The sequence below is a fragment of the Lontra canadensis genome, unplaced genomic scaffold (assembly GCF_010015895.1).
Source record: "Lontra canadensis isolate GAN:19392208 unplaced genomic scaffold, GSC_riverotter_1.0 scaffold100, whole genome shotgun sequence".
Taxonomy (NCBI): Eukaryota; Metazoa; Chordata; class Mammalia; order Carnivora; family Mustelidae; genus Lontra; species Lontra canadensis.
The window spans coordinates 2,840,762-2,863,786 of NW_022631094.1; the positions used below are offsets into that span (position 1 = coordinate 2,840,762).

At 35.3% G+C, this 23,025-nt stretch overlaps 1 protein-coding gene across 5 annotated transcripts in view; it reads right to left on the reverse strand.

Annotated features, from left to right (window-relative positions):
• The window catches only part of ARHGAP12 (Rho GTPase activating protein 12), a 108,343-nt gene that overhangs the window by 26,065 nt on the left and 59,253 nt on the right, over positions 1-23,025 (reverse strand). For 2 of the 5 annotated variants that reach the window (XM_032837897.1, XM_032837894.1), the window contains 3 exons: positions 12,900-13,025; positions 9,535-9,609; positions 1,717-1,778 (listed from right to left, as the gene is read on the reverse strand). In XM_032837897.1, coding sequence (XP_032693788.1) covers positions 1,717-1,778; positions 9,535-9,609; positions 12,900-13,025 — 263 coding nt within the window. The remainder of the gene's footprint in view (positions 1-1,716; positions 1,779-9,534; positions 9,610-12,899; positions 13,026-23,025) is intronic. The other 3 variants (XM_032837898.1, XM_032837896.1, XM_032837895.1) reach the window with 2 other exon arrangements.

The following is a 23,025-nucleotide window of genomic DNA, read 5'->3' on the forward strand; positions in this document are numbered from 1 at the left end:
AAACTGGGGAAAATGCAACTTGCTTACAATTTCCTTTTTTTTTTTTTTTTTAAGATTTTATTTATTTATTTGACAGAGATCACACGTAGGCAGAAAAGCAGGCAGCGAGAGAGGGGGAAGCAGGCTTCCTGCTGAGGAGAGACCCTGATATGGGGCTCGATCCCAGGAGCCTGAGCAGAAGGCAGAGGCTTAACTCACTGAGCCACCCAGGCAACCCACAGAGTTAATTTCCTTAATTCATCATGAGGTACCACACGTTAACCAAAAAAGCCAACAACACAACAGACAAACAGATAAAAGGGATGAACTGACAATTCACCAACAAAAAAAGACACACAAATGTCTTGGGATACTCTACCACACTGCAAAGTAATACAAATTAAAAATATCATTCTCTAATCTCTATTAGCAAAGGTAACAAAAGCAGACAACATATTGAACTGGCAAAGGTGTGGAGAAATCCACTGCTTCTGAAAGTATGAACTGATTCAGTGCCTTAGAGCATAATTTAGAACACTATCAAAATGACTGCTGCATATAGCTTAGCAATTCCACTTTTGTAAAATCTATTCAACAGGGATATTTATATACTTGCAAATGAACTATGTAAGATCTAAGTATAATACTGTTTGCAACAGCAAAAGAATGTAAACATTCTAAATGTCTAGCAACAGACAGGCATATTTACCTACCATATGGCTAAATAACTAGGACGCAGCTACACGGTATATAACCACGGAGCAGTTAGAAACAATGTGGCGGCTCCACATGCAACAAAATAGAACCATCTCCAAAATAAAACTGTTCAAAGACTATGTTTAAAAAATTAATCTATGCAGGGGTGCCTGCTTGGCTCAGCTATTTGAGCACTGGATCCTTGCTTTCGGCTCAGGTCACGACCTCAAGGCTGTGAGAGCTAGCCCTGTGTTGGGACTGGCACTCAGCTAAGAATCCACTCAAGATTCTCTCTCCCTCCCCATCTACTCTTCCCTCCAATGTGCACGCTCGCACTCTTTCTCTCAAATAAATAAAATCTTTAAAATATATATATAAAAAAATTAACCATGCATCTAGAAATATATATATCGCCTATCTCAAGGAAAACACTACATCTCATTCACTTAACTAGTTACCTCTGGATAATGGAAATCATGGTTGGGTGACTGATTTTTGGCTAAATATTTTGTATATTTTATTAAGTGTACACTTAATGCTTACTGAAACAAATTATTTATTTTTTATTTTAAATATTTCATTTATTTGAGAGACAGAGTATGACGATAAGCACGGGGAGGGGCAGAGAGAGAGGGAAAAGCAAAGAACCCCACTGAGCAAACAGCCTGATGTGGGGTTCAACCCCAGGACACTGGGATCACAACCTGAGCCAGAGGTAGACACCCAACCGACTGAGCCACACAAGCACCCCTGAAAAAATTTTTTCAAATAAAGCTAATGCTTGCTCAGAATCCTCTACTTTATCCCCCCTGCATTTAATATTACCTTAAAAAATATGTCAAGACAAAGACTTTCATATGTTTTATGACAATACTACATACATTTTAGAAAATTTGAAATTTGAAAATTATTTGACTTTTTATGAAACTTGCAATCATTTCTACTAGAATATAACATACTCATAATATATAACATACTCATAGCTTTTATTTATTTCAATCAAATAAAACATGCCAGAACGTTAATGGTTTTCGTACTTACCGAACCTTTTTCCCATTTTCAGTAATTTTTGTTACATTTAATAATCCGTATTTTTCTTGACCCTATGGAACAGAGTAATACCGTTTATAAATCATTCATATAGATAATGAGGTCCAAATTCTTATATATGATGGAATCAAAATGATCTGGTACTCTAAAAATTAGCTTGGAAAAAAAGATTAGTCACTAGGTAATATGATTAGTTCTAAAGTATATTAGGAATACAATTTCCTAATACTTCTATATAGTTATTTTCAGTAATTTTACAATTAGATCTTTCCTCTTCTCAAGTCCTGACAGCCATAAGGTACTCTGCTATCAACTCAAATTTCCACATGAATACCACTAATCAGCAGTAGAAAAATGATTTATGACTTCCTGCTCAAAGAAAGTAATATAATACCATAATGACAAATACCATAAAAAGCAATTACCTACTTTGCTGTTATTTTACAGCAATACAGTCTCGAAATTCTTTACGATGCTAACCTGCTTTGTCAAATGTAGAAATAACTAGATAGAACAAATGCAATAACTACATTAATAAGTTACTCAAAAGTAAATGTTATTATGCATAGAACTGGCCTTAGGGTGGCATTAAAAATTCAATAATGCTTCATTAAATGTATTATCAGATGTACAATGGGGCTCTGCATAAACCAGATACACTAGTTTGCTGATATCAAACACAGTGACACAGCTTTATCATCAAACCCCACATGAGGCACTTTGCTGAGGTTAACGGTCATCTTAAAATTCCTCCAGGTAGAAGAAAGGAAACACTTTCTCACTGCTTTAGCTTCTGACATGCAACTGAATGTAATCAAAATGAGTCGGTATCTACAGCAATCACCAATATCAGTAAGTACTGTGTGTACATGAAAGAGCAATTTTACTTCAACTGAAACACACAAACACACATACACACAGCACATAGAAAAAAATATCCCCAATTCAGAATTTATTTTTATTTAATCCATACCTCAGCTATTTTCTCAATGTATGTGCTTATGTGAGCTAAGGAGCATGGAAATTAAAAGAGCAGAAGAGTGGGAATCAAGTCTACAGAAAATGCCGAAGCTAGAATTGAACAGGACAAAAGAACTGAGGCATGAAGGGAATATAGAAGAAAAATGGAAGGGATAGCAGTAGTGACAGATAAGCTTAAGGATGAGAGAGACATTCTAAATCAGGGATTCTTACCTGAGTCAATGGATGGACTGAAACTGGTACAAAATTGTGCGTGGATAGTATACACATTGTTCAAGGGTCCAGAACGCTCATGAAATTCTCACAGGGATCAAGACCCCAGTACTACTGCTCTAAGTACTAAGCACTCTAATTGGAACATAAAATAAGGACAAAATTTGCCACATTCAAAATGTACAAACACAAAAATACTTAGCATACAACATGGTAAGTGTTATGAGAAAGGTGTATCTAACTTCACCCAAGAGACAGAGGGAGTGAAGAAGGTGGCTTCCTGGAGACTCCTGAGCTAAGGAATGGGGGTTAGCTAGATGATGACAGTAGGAGATGAAAACAACAAAGTACAAAGGTACAGAAGTGAAAGTGAGCCAATCATATCTGAGGGTCTTTAAGTTCCCTCAAAGTAACGGGTGAGGTGAAGTAGCAAATGAGGCAGTATAAAGAATGAACTAAGAAAGAGTGGAAAGACTGGGAACCAACCAGAATACATTCTAGTAATTACCACAGGAGATGGTGAAGGCCTGAGCTAGGGCAGTACCCAAAAGCAAGTGATGAGGAGCCAAATTTGAGAGATCTAGAAGACAGAATTAACTGGGACTGGGTAGGAGGATAAGAGGGAAGCTCTGAGGAAAACTCCCAAGCTTGAACAACTAGACAGATGGTGGTATCTCAGTTTTAATGAGACTTTTTTAGAGAAGTTTTCCCAGACCACTCTTAAGTGGGAGCTCCTCTACCCCTCCCATTATTTACCACTGCCCCCAATTTGGTTCCTTCATCGTTCTTAATGCAAAGTACAATTAGGTATCTTTTATTTTCTATTTCATAGGGCTATACACTGGGACCACATCTGCTGTGTTCATCGATGTATGACCAGTATCTACATCATGTAGTTGATGTTCAACACGATACATAGCTGTTAAAGTAATTAACCAACCTATTAGCAGTGCTATTCCAAGAAAGGAATACAAAAGAGTGCTACTCAGTGATGGAGAAAATAAAGCTTTAACTTTTAAACACTGAAGTTTCTGAATTTGATATAAAAAGTGCTGAATAGGCAGATGAATAATAGAGGTTTGGCTATACAGGTGAGAGATTTGGGGAAAAATTCAGACAGATTTTGAACATACTATTTGGTGTACTTTCACTACTTAATATGATTCAAAATCAACCAATGTTTTTGTGTTGCTTACTAAAAAAACTCCAAATATCTTGTTAAATCTTACAAAAAATGCCCGTATTTACACATGAATATTTCTTAGTCTAAATACATTTGCTACTCCAAAGGAAACTTCATACTGAAAATTAGCAGAAACGTTTTAATAAGGACTAGCAAAATATGGTCAAATTTTAATCAAAATGACTGTACTTAGATTACCCTATCCTAACAGGGTAAGAAAACAGTAAGATGTTAGTTCTATTAAGTAATCTGAGAAAACTTCTACAGGCTCATAATAACTTTGCAGGTTCTAGAATTTTTTTTTTTCAATGTGAGGCTTGGACTCATGACCCTGAGAGATCAAGACCTGAGCTGAGATCAAGAGTCGGCTGCTTAACCAACTGAGCCACCCAGGCGCCCCTGCAGATTCCAGAATTTCTAATCAATGTTGCATACATTTAGTAAAACAGGAATTTTCCCAATTTGGCTAACAATTATTATATACCAACATCAATGCAATCGAAATTCTTATCTTCAGTTAATCATGCAATCAATATTTTTTTTTTTAATAAAGAGTAAGAAACTTCGCACGGTGATATCATCTGAAGAACCACCAGGTGAAGAAACTTCCAGAAAACTTCAAGAACAGGTAAGTTGGCAGGGAGAGAAGACAAACTAGTGGCTGCCAGGGGAGAAGAAAAGGTGATAGGGAAATGTGGGGTGAATGCTTAATGGATATCGGTTGCCCTCTCAGGTAATGAAAATGTCCTGAAGCCAGGTAGAAGTGATCGCCGCACACCTTGTAAATATACTGTATGTCACTTGAATGTATACTTTAAAATGGTTAAAGCTAATTTTCCATTATAAGGATTTCACCCCAATAAAAAACATATATTTTAGGGGCACCTAGGTGGCTCAGTCAGTGAAGCATGTGGCTCCTGAATTAGGTTCAGACCATGATCTCAGAGTCATGAGATTCAGCCCTGTGTCAGGCTCTGTGCTGAGCGTGGAGCCTGCTTAAGATTCTGTCTCCCTTTCCCTCTCTCTCTACCCACCTCTTCTTTCTCTCTCTCTCTCCTCTCTAAAAAAAATAATTAAAAATAATATACTTTAAAGAACTAGTCTTTTAAAAAATTAGATGTTTAAATCACATTTTTAAAGAAGCCTTATAATGGTACTATTCAATGAAAAAAAATTAGCAAATATGTCCACACTTTTGCTAAAGGAAGTGTTAAAACATTCTTTTCTCCGATGCGTTTTTTTCTCTCCAATGCATTTTAATACCATAATTGGGGAATACAGGGTCAAAAACTCAAGTTTCCAAATTATATATTCTAAAATTTTATTCGGTATTCAATGACTAGAAGCTTCAAAATGCACATTTATCACGAGTATTACTCAGCCATAAAAAAAGAATGAAATCTTGCCATTTCCAAGGACACAGATGGAGCTAGAGAGTATGATGCTAAGCAAAATAAGTCAGAGGAAGACAAATACCATATGATTTCACTCATGTGAAGTTTAACAAAATAAAACAAAGGGGAAAAGAGAAAGGCAAACAAAGAAACAGACTCAACTGTAGAGAACTGATGGTTAGCAGAAGAGAGATAGGTGGGGAGATGGGTGAAACAGGTGATGGGGATGAAGGAGGGCACTTGTAATGAGCACCAGTGATGTATGGAAGTGTGGAATCACTATACTGCACACCTGAAACTAATATTACACTGTATGTTAACTGGAACTTAAAAACTTTAAAAAGATAAAATAAGATGCACATCTGTCACAGACACACTGGAACAAACGGAGACCAGGTTCTTAGATCAGTCCACAAAATCCTATTTAACCCACAGTATGCTCATACTGTACATAAATAGAACAATGAGCTTTTTAAAAAGTATATGCTGGGTATTTCAAAAAAGGATTTGAAGGGGCCATGAAAAATAACAATAATGCATCTGAAAACTGCAAATGAAACCAAAAAAATGAACATGTTTAAAATGTATGTTAAGGGACGAAATTTTAAATCTGGCTTGATTAGAAGAGATTACATGAAAACATCATGCTAAATGAACAAAGTCTGTCAAAAAAGACCACATATTATAGGATTCTATTCTCATGAAATGTCTAGAACAGGCAAATCTAGTGAGACAGAAAGTAGATTCCCGGTTGTTCAGGGTTTGGTGAGACATGGAGGTTAGGTGATACCAAACAGAATGTGGCTTCTTCCTGAGGCGATGAAAGTATTCTGAAATTGACTGTGATGATGGCTGCACGTATCTGAATATACCCACAACCATTTAACTGTACACTTACGTGGGTAAATCATACAGTATATGAATTACATTTCAATAAAGATTTTCATAAAAACAAAACAGAAAAGACTGAAGAGGCAGATGGGCAATTCGCAGAGATTTTAAGATGGCATCAGATAGTTAACACGGATTACACTATTTTTTTTTAATGACAGCCTTTTTGGACCTTTTTTTTTTTTTTTTTAAAGATTTTATTTATTTATTTGACAGAGAGACCACAAGCAGGCAGAGAGGCAGGAGGAAGCAGGCTCCCCACTGAGCAGAGAGCCCGATGCGGGGCTGGATCCCAGGACCCTGAGATCATGACCTGAGCCGAAGGTAGAGGCTTTAACCCATTGAGCCACCCAGGTGCCCCCGGATTACACTATTTTTATTCCTAAATTTGTAGCTTCCTTTTTCTTACCATGAAGGCTTAGGATCTTAACGCACAAAGAGGGAAAAGATATCTCCTTGTATTAACTGGGTAAGAGTGAGAAAAACAGGTGAGACTCGGGAAACACAGTACAAGTTGAGAAGAGGGAGAAGAGGGCCAAGAGAGGGAAAAGTCAAGGAGGGAAAAAGCCTCAACATGGAGGGGCAAGACAGCAGGGAAGAGGTGCCCTCTGCAGTGGGAAAGCAGAGTTGTATATTTATGTGAAAAAAAGAATGGACTCAGGTAGAATGAACAAAAGCTGTTTCATCTTTTCACTCTAAGACAAAAGAATCAAAGATACTGGTTAGGCAGTTCCCTGTGGTGGCCAGCAGGGGGTATCGTGAATCCAGGATGGTCTAGTTACTGTCAAATTTGAGAAAAGGGGTAAATGGTTTGGGAAATAAATTGCAAATTGTCTTTTTAACTCCATGTGGAACATCTGCAAATTCATGTTTCTAGGCGAACCTAGAGATTCCTTTTTACTGAAATGTAAATAAGTTATAAAAGTTTTCTTTTAGCAATTACGTATTACCTGTATTTAAAATACGCTGGAGAGGGTTTCTTCTTTTTTCTAGATGCACTGATAGAATATTGCAGTAACACCACCTTAGACTGATACAATTGTTGACAGCACCACTAAAAACATGTTCACTTTTATGTTTAATGTCTTTGTACCCAAAACAGTGTTAAATAATGCAAAAGACAAAAAAGAGAAAAAGAGTCACTATCTATCCTTTAGTAGGAGTTTAAAGCCTTAGGAGGGAGAAGAGGAGTCCCTGAGGTAACATTTACACTATCTGATAAGTGACTTAGAAACACAGGAAAAGGGGGTGCCTGCATGGCTCAGTGGGTTAAGCCTCTGCCTTCGGCTCAGGTCATGATCTCAGGGTCCTGGGATCCAGCTCCGCATCAGGCTCTCTGCTCGGCGGGGAGCCTGCTTCCCCCGCCCCCTCTGCCTGCCTCTCTGTCTACTTGTGATCTCTCTGTTAAATAAACAAATAAAAGCTTAAAAAAGAAAAAAAGAAAGAAATTCAGGAAAAGAAGAAGAGATCATTATTATGCTAAGGTTAGTCTGGCAAGGCCTCTTAAAGAATCAGTCTTAAAAACTTTTCTAACTTTGGGGTAGTTGGTGCCTCAGTCAGTTAAATGTCTGCCTTTAGCTCAGGTCCTCATCCCAGGGTCCTGGGATAGGGCCCTGCATTAGGCTCTCTGCTTAATGGGGATCCTACTTCTCCCTCTTCGTCTCCCTCTCCCTACTGCTCCCTCCTGCTTATACTCTGTGTCAAATATTAAAGAAATCTTTAAAAAAAATTTTTTTCTGAGTTTAAGTGTAGAAAAGCCAAGGACAATTGTAGACAGGGGGAACCACCTGAGCAATGTCAGAAGGAAATGTGTAAAACATGTGATATGAACCATAAAAGATCTGATTATGTTAGGGAAAGGACAGAGAGAAAAATAAAATGACTTCTGTGAAAACCTTTGCCTCTAAAAAAATCAGAAGTATCTCATAAATAACTCTATTACAGTTTTATAAAATGAGGAAGTAACAATAGAAGTTTGTCTTTTAAAAACCTTTAAAAGTTTCATTTATTCATTCAATATTTACTGAACAGCTAACATATGGTACACAGTAGTTATGGAGATTATTCCTGCTCTAATGAAGCTTTTCTTTGTCTAGTAGGGAAGACTGACACAAATAGAGGGTTTGAGGTTTCCACAAGAAATAAAAAATGAAAAGTGTTATTCTATTTCATATAATCAAGTAACATATAATTATATGCTATGAAGAGCGTTACAGAGAAAACTGACCAAATCTAGAAGATTCGAATAAAATTCTCTGGGGAAGCAAAGTCTGCACCGAACTCTAACGAACGAACAGAAGTTAACAGGCAAAGACGTGGGAGAGAAATGGTTCAGTGGGCAGAGGAATGACATGTGCCAGGACCTTGAGCTGAAAAGTAGGCTCTTTTGAGGAAAGAGATACAGTGTGGCTGGAGGAAAACAAGCAGGGAGGCAAGAAGAGGACACAAGAAGTACGAGGTGAGGCTGGAGAGGCAGTCGAGAGCCAGCGCATGCTCAGTCTTATAGTCCTCTTTAAAAATTCTGGCCTTCATTCTGAAAGAAAAGGAAAGCCACTGAGGGGGTATAGCAGAATCAGCCAACTATAGGAAAGATGCGAGGGACTACAAAGACACCAATCAAGTAAAGTTTCACCCAAGTTAAACCAGGTTTCTGAAGAGAAGTCAACTGGAGATTTTCAGTTTAGGGCAAACTTAGAGCTGAGCTACAGATCTCTAATATTCACCTGGCATGGACTGGGTACTGTATTTTAAAGTACAGAACAAAAGTGGTGCCATGGTCATTAGGAAGGAGGGAAACTGCTTACCTTTGGACTGCGGGCCTGAGGAAAAAAGATTAAAGTATAATATGATAGCATTTTCCAGGGATTTTATGTTTATTTTTAAAAACCAAATATGAATGTCACTTACAAATATGGTATATAAATTAATCACAGAGATACTTTATTTTGCATAAAAAGGGGCTTTTAAGTCTCTAAAACTGATTAAATTCTTAATTTAAACCTATCTTAATTGTTATTATTATCTGGAAAACCAATGAAAGTTAATAGAAGCCCAAGAAATATTTAAACATTACATTTAGAGAAAATTAACTTATTGAAACTGATTGAAATAACTGGACTATATTATACTATAGGCTATCATACTAACTGTATCTTGGTGCTTTGGTGAAGAGGGAGAAGACTCATTTTCAGGAAAGCAGGGTTTTGAGGCAGTTGGAGATTCCTACAAGAAATAAGTAATGAAAAATGTTACTCTATTTTATATCATTATAGTTCTCCCTCTAGTCACAGTGGGAGAGCTTAATAAGGGAAGCTCCAAAAATTTTTTCCCTAAATATTTCCTTTCAATATTAAGCTCTGAAACTATTATGGTACAGATTTGCAAACTACAGGTGTCTGAAGGTTTATGAAATATGGCGTATTTTACACTCATTATAGTTTAATTTAAATACTGCATACAGAATTACTCAACAAAAATAAGGCATGTTGCCTTAAAACCATGACGTTTTATCCTTGAACTGACAACATTTAAATGGGTAAAATCTAAACATTCAGGGATAAAAATGTAATGGTCACCATACGAACTGGGCTCTTGGTGTAGTATGAACACCAGGGACTAGGTAAGCCAACAGTCACGGAAATGACAGGCAACCACCAGAATGAGAACTTCATTTAAGTCAATGGCTAGGTAAGACACTTAATTAAATTGCTATTAATATTTAAAGTAATTTACAGATAACTTTCCAATTATTAGAAAAAGTGAGATTTTTTTCAAATGCGAAGAAGAAACTTTAAAGATTAATAAGTCACCAGAAAAAAAAAAAATCTTTATAGGAGCAAATCATTAATGTGTTTTTTAAAAGCAATTCTACCTTGTCAATATTAAAACACACTATGTGATTTCTACCAGATGTTTGTAAGATTCTTTATAAAGGACAAGGCTGAAAAAACACATTTTTGGCACCAACAGCCAAATCTTTTCCATTCCCCTAAATGCTTTGAATAATCTCATGAAAAGAGAATTAGAACAATCATAGGCCAACACCATTATTTTCTTATAAAACCAAATAATGTCTTTGCATATTCATCTCCACATCTTTATCAATCTACTCTACCATACTTATGAAACTGGACATGGTACTGTTAACAAATCTGGGTATTCATACTATATCACAATATACAAGCCATTAACACATCCATTCACTGGGAAAAAAGTCTTCAGGTTTATACGAATATAAAATTTGTAAACACAAAAACTAGATAGTAGTGCAAGTTTACTGGGAAATCCTTGAAGGTAAAACCTTACAAATCAAACATCCAAGGCCTATACTACTAGTGAAGAAAACATTAAAATCATATCAAATTATATCTTTACCAAAAAAATTATACATAATATCCAAATCTAGTATACCCTCATTTAAGTATTTTTTTTCTGACCACTTCAGATGTTTCACTTTTCAATTTCTTGACTTCTAAAAGTGCCTAATATTAAACGTTTGGAAAAAAGATGAAAGAAAGATTTGATGACCCACAAAGCAGAAAATAAGTGAATGGTAATCACAATTTATTTTTCATGGGATCATCAGTCCTACAGAAATAAAAACCACAGCAAATAGAGAATAATGCATGTACAATAATTATAATTACTATAAACAAAGATTTTACACATATATTTATGTATACTTATAATTGTATATGGATATATATCTTAAATGCCTACAACTAGCATATTTTAGTAAAAACAATACCTAGGCAGAAACAGATGCACCCACACATCTACACACACACACACACACACACACACACACACACACAGATACACACATCTACCTCCTCCAGTGTAGTCTGACAACTGAACTAGGACTTAGATAATCAGAACAATATTTGTTACATAGTATTAGGCTTATTACATTTCAAGGCACACACTCTTTAACCTTTATCATACATTAGTCAGCTAGTTTGTTCAGGTACAGTCCCTCTTTCATACCTCAAATCTTAAAAACATATATAGTAGGTGGTGATAATAAACAGAAAAGCTTGCTTGGTGAATAATCACCTAGGATTCCATTAAGGTTAAGGCACAGGTTTAAAAAAAAAAGAAAAAAGAAAAAAAGATATTTCTACCAAAAATAAGTAGAACTCTGGTCTCAAGAAAATCATGCTCTCATAACTCTGACTCAGATTTTTAAAAAAAAGGTCATGAGAACTTCAGGCAACTTATTCTAATAACACACTGAAAATAAATCTCAAAAAAGATTTTAAAAGAGTAAGAAATTTTAAGTCTACATCAGCAAAATAATCATCCTTTTTGTTCCAAAATGAAGAGGCAGTGGAATTAGAGTGGAATTTGCATTAGAACATTATATAGGACATTTACAAGCCTTCTGCATGCACTGAATTGTAATTTTGTTCTTGGAGTTAAATGAATTTTCTGTTAAAATCTCTAGGAATCTTAGCTACTCATGTTATTCTTAATGCTAAAATATTTTCAAGTTTTCTTCAATGTCAGATTCCAGAATTTATTTTCTTTGATATGCCCTCTACGTTCAAATCACAAAATATCCTTACAAAATATAAATTACAAACTGGTCTACTACTTTCATTGTTGTTCTATTAGTCTATCTCATATGTATAGATGGTTTCTACAGCTGCACAAAAAGTCTTCTATTTAATTTCACGAAAACCAACATTACAATCACTAAAAAACAAAACAAACTTGTTTTGACTATTTGAGATAATTTACAAAGGAATTTATAACTCAAAGTACCCAAACACAGAGAAATATGCCCTAAGAAAGTTCATTCTGTTTTCACTAACACCTGAAAATGCAAGAAACCTGCTCATTATGCCAGAAGAGAAGTCTGATGGTAAAACAAAGAGTCCCCAGTGACAGATATCTTTTTAAAATATACTTTTTAGAGCCACCGACCTCAAATTTTTACATATTAGTATGGCTAATGTTCTACAAATTCATACGAATTTCCTACTCCATCCCCCAAAATGAAGCTACAACATAAAGAAAAAACTCATAAGGAAGGTAAAAACTTTATGGGTTTTCCATTCTGATCTTTGCATCAAAATCTATCCCTTATTTGAAACAGAGAACATTACTTCTCAGATTCATAAAAGAAGTCCTTTGTGCAGAGAACAATTAAGGAAACAGAGGATTGGGATTCCAATTCTCCCACAGGATGAAGAAATTAATTAAATGTCTTTATTATTAAAACCTCCCAGAGGCCAAACAACAACAGATACAGAACTTTAAAACAGGGTTATCAAAAATATCTATCACCAGCTAGGCTCAAACATATACATTATCAAACCACAGATGAGTCAGTCCACTGTGCAAAACTCAATGAACTACAAAACCAAAACCCATTCCAGGACAAACTGATGCTACACACAATAAAACAATAGTTACCAAAGTATGGGATGCAGCTAAGGAAAAAATAAAAGCATAAAGAATAAAAAGAACTTCCGATATTCTTAGAAGATTTTCTCAAAAAGACCTACCTTGTCATTGGTGTCCAACACAATGGTGCTATGTCTCCACTTCGTTAATACAATTGGTTCTTGCAGCCGCCTGTCCAGGCTCCTACTTTTAATTATTTCTCTTTGCTGCTGGGATGAAGCATTATACTTTAAAAAAAAAAAATTACACCTTATAAATAATAGAAACGAAAGTGGAATCTAAACATGACATACGATGTTCTGCAAAGTTCATCACAGGAATTTTTCTGGCCTTGATATTCTCATCTTTGACCACACTGTGGCCCAACTGAGATGATCAAAGATTTTGGTGTTTGAGAGACCAAGTTAACATAACTTTGGCAAAATATTTAGTCTCCCTATGTCTGTTTCCTCAACTGTAAAACAGACATAACAGAAAAATCCTTTCATTCACAGACATATTAATAATTAATAATAACGTATTAATAAAACATATAACATATAATGTATTAATAATTAAGCAGTATAAAATGTCAATACTGCCCTAATAGTAGGTTCTCAATAGAATATTACTACCATAATTTCTAAAATTGGACAAACTTTTTTTAAGGTTCCTTCTACCTTGAAAATCTACATGAGTTCAATTTTTGATTTAGTTTTTAAAAATGATGATTACATATACAACAGTATCTTCACTTATTTAAAGGGTTGTTTGTTTTTGGTTTTGCTTTCATTTATAGGCCAAACACACTATTATTTGTTTCTCTGAAGTTGTAAAACATAACCATGTCCGAAGGGAGAGACAGTACTAGTTTGAAAAACCAATCCTGAATATATCAGTTGTGTACAAAGAATAGATAATAACTGCCCCTGAAAATAACATATAAAATTAAGAACAAATTATCAATAAGGTATTAAATCATACATTTGAAATTCAAGTAGATCACCAAGCACAAACATTTCAGCAATGTGAGATTTAACAGTTATGCTGTTCTATACAATTTTAATAAATTATAAATAAAATAATATTAAATGACAAAAGAAAATTAAAGGCTCTATTCTTCTGAAAGCAAAGGATACCTAATACCTATCTACCTCTCCCACTCCTAAAACGCCCAGTAAATCTTAAAATTTTAATGGTTCATGGGGTGCCTGGGTGGCTCAGTGGGTTTAAAGCCTCTGCCTTCAGCTCTGGTCGTGATTCCCAGAGTCCTGTGATCAAGCCTGGCAGGCTCTCTGCTCAGCAGGGAGCCTGCTTCCCCCTCTCTCTCTCTCCCCGCCTGCCTCTCTGCCTACTTGTGATCTCTGTCAAATAAATTTTAAAAATCTTAAAAAAAAATTTAATGATTCATTATACTTTCAGTAAAATTATAAGAATGTTTTTAATATTAAAAAAATTTTCCAACATCTTTCTCCACAATATGCCATTTCTTTACTCCCCAAAATGAGCCTGCACACACACCCCAACTATCTCCCAAATCTGTTACTTCATTCTTCACATTAAAATTTGCCAAAGCAAGGCAATCACATATGGCATCTGCTTTTAAATCACTGCTGCTTAACAAATAGCAATCTAAAAATTTGTCACAGAAGTTCACAGAGGGATCATTTCTAGGATGAACAAAGATGAAACTTAAAGACTATCCCCAAAAAAATTCTCTGCCAGAAAACTCTAAGAAAAGAGACCTAAACAGAGCTATACTTTCAACAGAATCATTAGCAATAATTAAAATGTATAGTTGTGTAAAAGCATGTGCATGAACTTTAACAGATACAACTACCTTTAGCTTATGAGCTTTGTAACTACTTCAATTGTTTAGAAATCCTTTCAATGAGGCAACAAAAATAATGTGAAACTAAACTGGGCAATAATCACAACTATAAATGTGCTGGTAGTTTTACCGGACAACAGTATGTTCACAAAAACAAAACATAAATAAAATGTCGATATAAAATATAGTCTAGTTAACAAGATGGCTAAGTTTAAAACTTTTCTAATCCCCCTGCAAAGAAACCAAACTTTTCTAATCCCTTTAAAAATACCTTTTTTAAGAATTTTAGATGAAAACATATACAAAAGAATAAGGACTATAATGAAAACCCACCAACAAGGTTTAACATATCTAATATAAAACAATAGCTTTAGGTAATATATATATATATATTATATATATATATATATTATATATATATATATATAATAAAATAAAAAGAGGGGCACCTGGGTGGCTCAGTGGGTTAAAGCCTCTGCCTTCAGCTCAGGTCGTGATCCCAGGGTGGGTTAAAGCCTCTGCCTTCAGCTCAGGTCGTGATCCCAGGGTCCTGGGATCCAGCTCCGCATCAGGCTCTCTGCTCAGCAGGGAGCCTACTTTCCCTCCCCCCACCCCTGCCTGTCTCTCTGCCTACTTGTGATCTCTCTGTCGAATAAATAATAAAATCTTTAAAAAAAAAAAAAAAACATAGACACATTAGATCCCCTCTGAATACATCTTCCAGATTCCATTCCTCTCCCTCTTTCCCCAGCAGCACCACACAACTCAGTGTTCATCACTGTAATCACACTTTGATACATACTTATTTATCTATAAATACACATACTTGTGGAGTTTTAAAAGTTATATAAATGGAGTCCTACCACATGCATCATTTTTCAACTTGCTTCTTGCATTCAATAAGTTAATTAAAAAACATATTCCATGCTGATGAGTATGCAGTTCTAACTCATATTTTCACTGCTATATATATTACATTGTAAATAGATGTAATTTAATAATTTTGCTATAAATGGACATGTCTAAGGTGGTTGTACTAATTTACATTTCTACCAGCAGAACAGATTGGTTTGCACAATCCTAGTTGGTACTGTTGAATTTACATGCATTCGAGTATATAAAATCTTAAGTACACACACATTAAAAAAAAAAAAAATGTGAGAAGTGAAATGTTAGCTCGTTGTTTTAATTTACGTTTTCTGATTACCTGTAAATTTGTACATTTTCTCATATACTTATTTCATGTATTTCCTCTTCTGGTTATTGCTTAGTCACGTATTTTACACAACTTCAACTGGGCTTTCTTCTAGTCTTACAGAAAGGACCAGGAAGTTCTTAATGTATTTTAACTTCAAAGCCTTTTTGTAAGCTACATGAGTTAAATATACCTTTTCCTAGTCTGTAGCTCAGCTTTTCCCCTTTGTGATGGTACTTTTTATATTAGAAAGTGTTTTATTTGATGTAATCACATCTGTCAATCTTTCCTTTTATAGTTTTTCCTGATTATAGTTTTAAGAAATCCTTCTCACTCTGAAGTCAATGATATTTTTTATATATCCTTCTGTAAACATTAAAGTTTGCTTATTACATTTATATCTCTCATCTACCTGGAATTAATCATTAAGTGGGAAGTGAGGTCAAGAGCTACACTTCATTTTTTTCATGTGAATAATAAATAATCTTAGCAACATTTATTGCAAACTCCAGACTCCATGCTTAACCCACTGATATGTAATGCTACATGTGAGCTTTCTATTCTGGTTTATTTCTCAACTAGTTTATTTCTCTGTACGTCTGCTCTTACTACCCCATCTTAATCACCATAGCAAGAACCCCACCCCCCACACACCCCACCTCCCATTTTCAGGAATACTTTAGTTCTTCATAGACCTTTGTTTACAAATAAAATTTAGCATCAGTTCCCAAAAACAAGGAGAAGGAGAAAGTAAATGGAAATGCAGTGAATTTATAGATTAATGCGGACACTGTTATAACACTGAGCCTCCCAATCCAAGATCATAATGGTATATTGCACCATTATTAAGGTTTTACATCCTTCAATTCTGCTCTGAAATTTTCTTAAGATCTTACAAACCGGGGTACCTGGGTGGCTCAGTCGGTTAAGTACTGGCCTTCAGTTCAGGTAATGATTTCAGGCTCCTTGCTCAGGGGGGAGTCTGCTTCTCTCTCTCCTTCTGCCCCTCACCCGACTCACGCTCGCAAGCATGAGCTCGCTCTCTCTTGCTAATAAATAAAATCTTTGGGGGAAAAAAAAAAGATCTTACAAACCTTTAACAGGCATATTCTTAGTTATACTTCTTCCTGTTGCTACTCCTGGTAATGAAAAGGAGATCTTTATTTCTGTCACAGCTCAAATCTGACTTTTTACTAGAGAGATGGGTAGTTTTTTGTTGTTGTTTTTTTAACATTTTATTTATTTGAGAGAGAGAAAGAGTGAGTGAGAGAGTACAAGCCAAGCAGAGAGGCAGAGAGAGAAACAAACTCCCCACTGAGCAGGGAGCCCAACATGGGGCTTGATCCCAGAACCTCGGGATCATGATCCGAGCTGAAAGCAGACACTTAGCAACTAAACCACCCACGTACCCCAAGAAATGGGTAGTTTTTATGCAGATTTTATATCCAGCAACTCAACAGCTTTGAGTTTGTAGATTCTCTTGATTTTTCTAATAATTAAAAGAACTGTACCTTTCCTCTCGACTTTTTTTTTACTTTATTGTTGAACAGAAGCAGTGATTTTAAAAAGTTCAAATCTAGTTTCTAATTCTAATGAGAAAGCTCCTATAATCCCACAATTAAGTATGAAATTTACTGTAGATGTGACAAATAACCTTGAGCATGATATAAGATCACATTACATTTGAAGTGATTTTCTTATGGAAGCAAATTGTTGGGTCATGGTTTTTTATGGTTTCTGAAAAAATTTTAACAGGTGCGTTTAGACCATTTATATTTAATGTAATTATATATGTTAGGATTCACGTCTGCCATTTTGTTTTCTAACCTATTATTCATTTGAGTTTCTCTTTTCCTGCCTTCCTGTGGGCTATTTGAAAAGTTTTTACTATTATATTTTATCTATAGTTTCTTGAGTCTTTTGTTGGCTTGTTAGTACTTGTTCTAGGGATTAAATTCACATGCTTAATTTATCACAGTTTACTAGTATCAATATTTCACTATTTCAAGTGAAATGCAGAAATCTTACCAACAATTATATCACTCTCCCCTCTTTATGGTATACAGCTGTTGAAAGTATCATCTCTACCTACAGTGAGTTATTTCAGAAATGTTTCAATTTTTGTTTTGAATGTCAAACATAATTTTTAAAACTCAAGACAAGTGTCCTCAGATATTCACCCTTTCCATTGTACTTTCTTCATTCCTAATGTTTTACCATTTCTCTTCTGTGTGAAGGACTTCCTATAGCAAGTCTTTGAAAATATGATGCTGGTAATAAATCTCTTAGTTTACTTTCATTTGAGAAGGTCTTTATTTACTTTCATTCCTGAGGGACATTTTTGTTGGATGTACAATTAATTATAGGTTTAGAGTTTTTTCTTTCAGCATTTGAAAAATGTTATACCACTTCCTTCTGGCTTCATGGTTTCTGGTAAGACATCCACTGCCATTCAAATCATTATCACCCTATAGGTACTTTCAAGATAGCTGCTTTCAAGATTTAGGGGGGAACGAAAGGGGAAGTCTTTACTTCTCAGAAATCTGACTACTATGTGTCAAGATGTGGATTTCTTTAGGTCTATCCTGTTTTTTAGGTGTTGCTCAACTTCTTGATTTTTGTTGGTCTTTTGCCAAATTTGGGATGTTTTCAAACATTGTTTTCTGCAAGTATTTTTCAACCTCACACTCTTTCTTCTCTTCCTCTAACAACTCCAATGAAATGTTAGATCTTCTGTATTTTCCCAAAGATCTCTGAGGCTCTGTTCATTTTTAAATTTTTAATTACATTTTTTGGTGCACATGCCCATTTCAATACTATACTTTGTGATACATTTACTAACAAATCATCAGGGAAAAGCAAGTCATTATGACTGAACTCAGGTAACAGCAGAATATACCCCCACACACAGTGGAAGGCCTCTACAAAGGTAAACATCAAAGAGCACTGATACAGGAATGGCTAAAGAATGGACCCAATGATGCAATCTACCACTGCAGGAAATCTGGTGTTTTACCCTTGTTAGCTGTTATAATTGTCTCCCTATAATGAAGTTCTGCACATCCAGGAAAATTTGTCAACATATAAATTTAATTTATCCTGCTCAGTATTTAATTTTTTTGTTGTTGTTATTTATTTGATAGACAGAGATCACAAGTAGGCAGAGAGGCAGGCAGAGAGAGAGAGAGAGAGAGAGAGAAAGGAGGAAGCAGGCTCCCCGCTGAACAGAGAGCCTGACTTGGGGCTCGATCCCAGAACCCTGGGATCATCACCTGAGCCAAAGGCAAAGGCTTTAACCCACTGAGCCTCCCAGGCACCTATCCTGGTCAGTATTTAAGGCATCTTTTCCAGTTATATGCTCATGCCTTCCTTCAATTTTAGAAAATTCCTAGAAATCACATTTTTAGATATTATTTCCCCATCTTTCCTCCATTCTTCTCTTCTGGAAATCCTAGTTTATGAATACAGGAAACTTCCCACCCATCTTCCATTTCTTTTAACTATGCTTTAGAGTATTAGTTATCTTTCTGCCCTTCTGTCTATAGTTTACACTACTGACTATACTTGATAATTCCAATGACTAGCTTTTTCATCTGAAATATTTCTATTTTTTATCATATTCACCTATTCAGATATCACTCGTTTTTATTTTTCATAATTTCTTGTTCTTTTTATTTTTCATTTATTTTTTTTGGTGCACAGCAAAGCAAAGTTTACTGAGTGATAGCACAAAGCTCCCAAAGAGGGAGGGTACCAGAGAGGGTTGCCCTTCTTGTTCTTTCTAAATGAAAGCCTTCATTTAACTCCAGACATCTACAACATTATTTAAAATCTGTATTAAGTTATTAACAAAATTAATTTCAACTGGAATACAATGTTCTGATTCTTAGATTTTTTCATGTTTATATTAGCATTGGGTTCTTCATATGTTTTACTTGGATTTTGAATACCAGATTCATTTTGAGTGGGAGATATTTTGTTTTGTTCTCTTTTCATTCATCCTTATCCCCTCCCCCCTACCCGCCCCAGTGCTTCCTCTAGTCCAGTTTTATGGTTCCCTTCACCTATAGCCAGGTATGCATAAATGTATATGTGTACATATTTTGTCTCACTTAGCTGTCACATATATACATGCTTCTGCTTTCCAGATTTATAGCAAACTCCTTGAGGATAAAGACCAAGCCCTGTGCATTTGATTTCATGACAATATCTATACAGTGCTGACCACCAAAGATGTACTCAAAAAACAATCGCTAAGTTTCTAATATTTGCACTGGGAGTTACAAAACCATCTGAGAGACTTATTTTGCACTTACTAAGTAGAGGTTCTAAAACATTTTGCCTTATTTCCTCATTCCCACTATACCCAAATCCAACCTTCTCCTCACATTCAGTTTAATTAGAAATTCAAAAAACTACCCATTCTGCCTTTATCCTAAGTGGCAAATCATGGCAAAAAATGAGATAATACCACCAAATGGCTCAACAATGATCATAATCAGCACCCATTCCCACTTTTGTGGAACTACCCTGAAAGGTTTTGATATGACTCAGTCCCCTCCCTTTCTTCTTTCTTTCACCCAGGACATCTCCACCAGTAGGTATTTTAATGTTGAACCTATAATTTTTCTGACCAGGGAAAGTATAGGAGTTAATACAAAAACAAATAGAGTATTAAGCTATGAGTTAAGTATAGATTCCAAATTACTCCTTGTATTGGGTCATCTGGGAAGCCTCTTCTTTCAGTGGACCCCGACCTGGGACAAATGGCTCAAAAGAAGTCTTATGTTCGATCCCATTACTCCAGGCAATCAGAAACTACTATGAAGGAAGATGCAATACAACAAAAGATTCCTCTATAACTCAAATGGTGAGGAACTGACAAGAGCTACAATTGGAATTTGTCAACTGTTAGAAAAATGTAGTATGTTTAAATTATGTAATTATTATATTAATAAAATATTTTTCTATAGTCTAAATCATTTTCAGTGACCTAAGCCTTCAGCAGATATATCCTTTGGTATCTTTTTTTTTAAAGATTTTATTATTTGTCAGAGAGAGAGAGCGCACAAGCAGGCAGAGTGGCAGGCAGAGGCAGAGAGAGAAGCAGGCTCTTTGCCGAGCAAGGAACCCGATGCAGGACTCAATCCCTGGACCCCGGGATCATGACCTGAGCTGAAGGCAGTGGCTTGTGCTCGCTTCGGCAGCACATATACTAAAATTGAAGGCAGTGGCTTAACCGACTGAGCCATCCAGAAGTCCCTCCTTTGGTATCTTTAAGTCGAAATCAGATTTCATATTTTGTAAGCCCAATAGCTCTGTCAATGTCACACAGTTTTCAATATTGAACAGTTATATACCAAAAACATACTCCTTTCCCAGCACATAGGTATTACGTATTTTGGCTCCCACTACCCATAAGATTTTTCTTTCCAATTTAATCACTAAATAGGATTTTATTTGTAAATGGTATCAGTTTTGAAAAACAAGAGCCGATGTAATCTATTTCTTCCCAGTACATTTACAAATACAAATATTGTTAATCTTATTAACAATAAGATTAACTAAAAGTTGATAATAATCATATTAAACTTGGAATATTATTTCCCACTAAAACATTTTATTAAAAGACACTTAGGGAAACTTAAGCCATTTCATATCTAATTCTTTGTAAAACAATCAACCCCCTCCCAAAAAACCCACAATGAAACAAAGCTAAACAAACACCTTACAAACAAAAAAACCCTAACTGTTACTACAGTATCATTCAACTGCCATTCTCTGGTTTATAAAATACTATAGGATTCCAAGGGGTTGGTACAACTTCAAAGTTTAAAAGGTAAATATGGTTTTATCTGAAGAATCAGATTCCAAAAGTACTAATTAATGATGAAAATGGAAAAAAAAACATGAATGTTTTACTGAATTATATTTCATAATTTTAAAGAGTGATAATAGAAAACTTCTACCCATGAAATATGTGAGGAGCAATTTATGGCATTTTTAATATATTTTTATTTGGATCTTTACTTATTCTCAGTACTATTTTAGATATATATTTTTAGATATATATATACTTAAATATATATATATTTAGATAAATATTATCTATGGTTAATTTTAAATAAAAACCATGTGACAGGGCACCTGGGTGGCTCAGTCAGTTAAGCCTCTGCCTTCAGCTCAGGTCATGATCCCAAGGTCCTGGGATCAAGCCCCACATCGGGCTCTCTGCTCAGTGGGAGCCTGCTTCTCCCTTTCCTTCTGCCTGCCACACTCCCCCTGCTTGTGCTCTCTATCGAATAAATAAATAAAATCTTTAAAAAAAAAAACAAAAACCAGAATGTGACATAACCATGAAGACAACAGAAAGATCAGCAGCTGCCAGGGGCTGAGGGAGGTAGTGAACAGAGGATCTTCAGGGCATTGAAAATACTTTGTATGATATTATAATGAAAGACATGTCAGTATACTTTTGTCCAAATCCACAGAATATACAACACCAAGAATGAACCCTAAGGTAGACTATGGACTTCAGGTGATTATGATTTGTCAATGCAGGTTCATCCTTAGTAAAGAATATACCACCCTGGGGGAGTGATGTTGATAATGAGGGAGGTTGCACATGTGTAGGAACCAGGGATATATGAGAAATCTCTATACCTTCCTCTCACTTTTATTAACTGTTCTAAAAAAAATTAAGCCTTAAAAAAAGAAAGCCCACAATGTGATAATGTCTTCATAATTCTTTGTATGTTGAGTTTTGAAATTAAAATATAGAAGTTATCATCATTAACACTAATGTTATGTTGCAAACAGCATTATTTTCAAAAAACAATCCTATTGTCTATATGTAAATTTTAATACAACTTCTCATTTTGAAAGTGTTAAAAATAGTTTCTTCTGCTGAGCTGGGTAAAAGAGAAAGTACTTGTGTAAAATACATGCTAAAATACATGTAAAATATGTAAATACAAATGCTTATTTGAAGATCTGACAAGGCTTTTTTTTTTTTTTTTTTAAAGACTATTTATGTATTTATTTATTTATTTCTTTGACAGACAGAGATCACAAGTAGGCAGAGAGGCAGGCAGAGAGAAAGGAAGGGAAGCAGGCTCCCTGCCAAGCAGAGAGCCTGATGCAGGGCTCTATCCCAGGACCCTGGGATCATGACCTGAGCCGAAAGCAGAGGCTTTAACCTACTGAGCCACCCAGGTGCCCC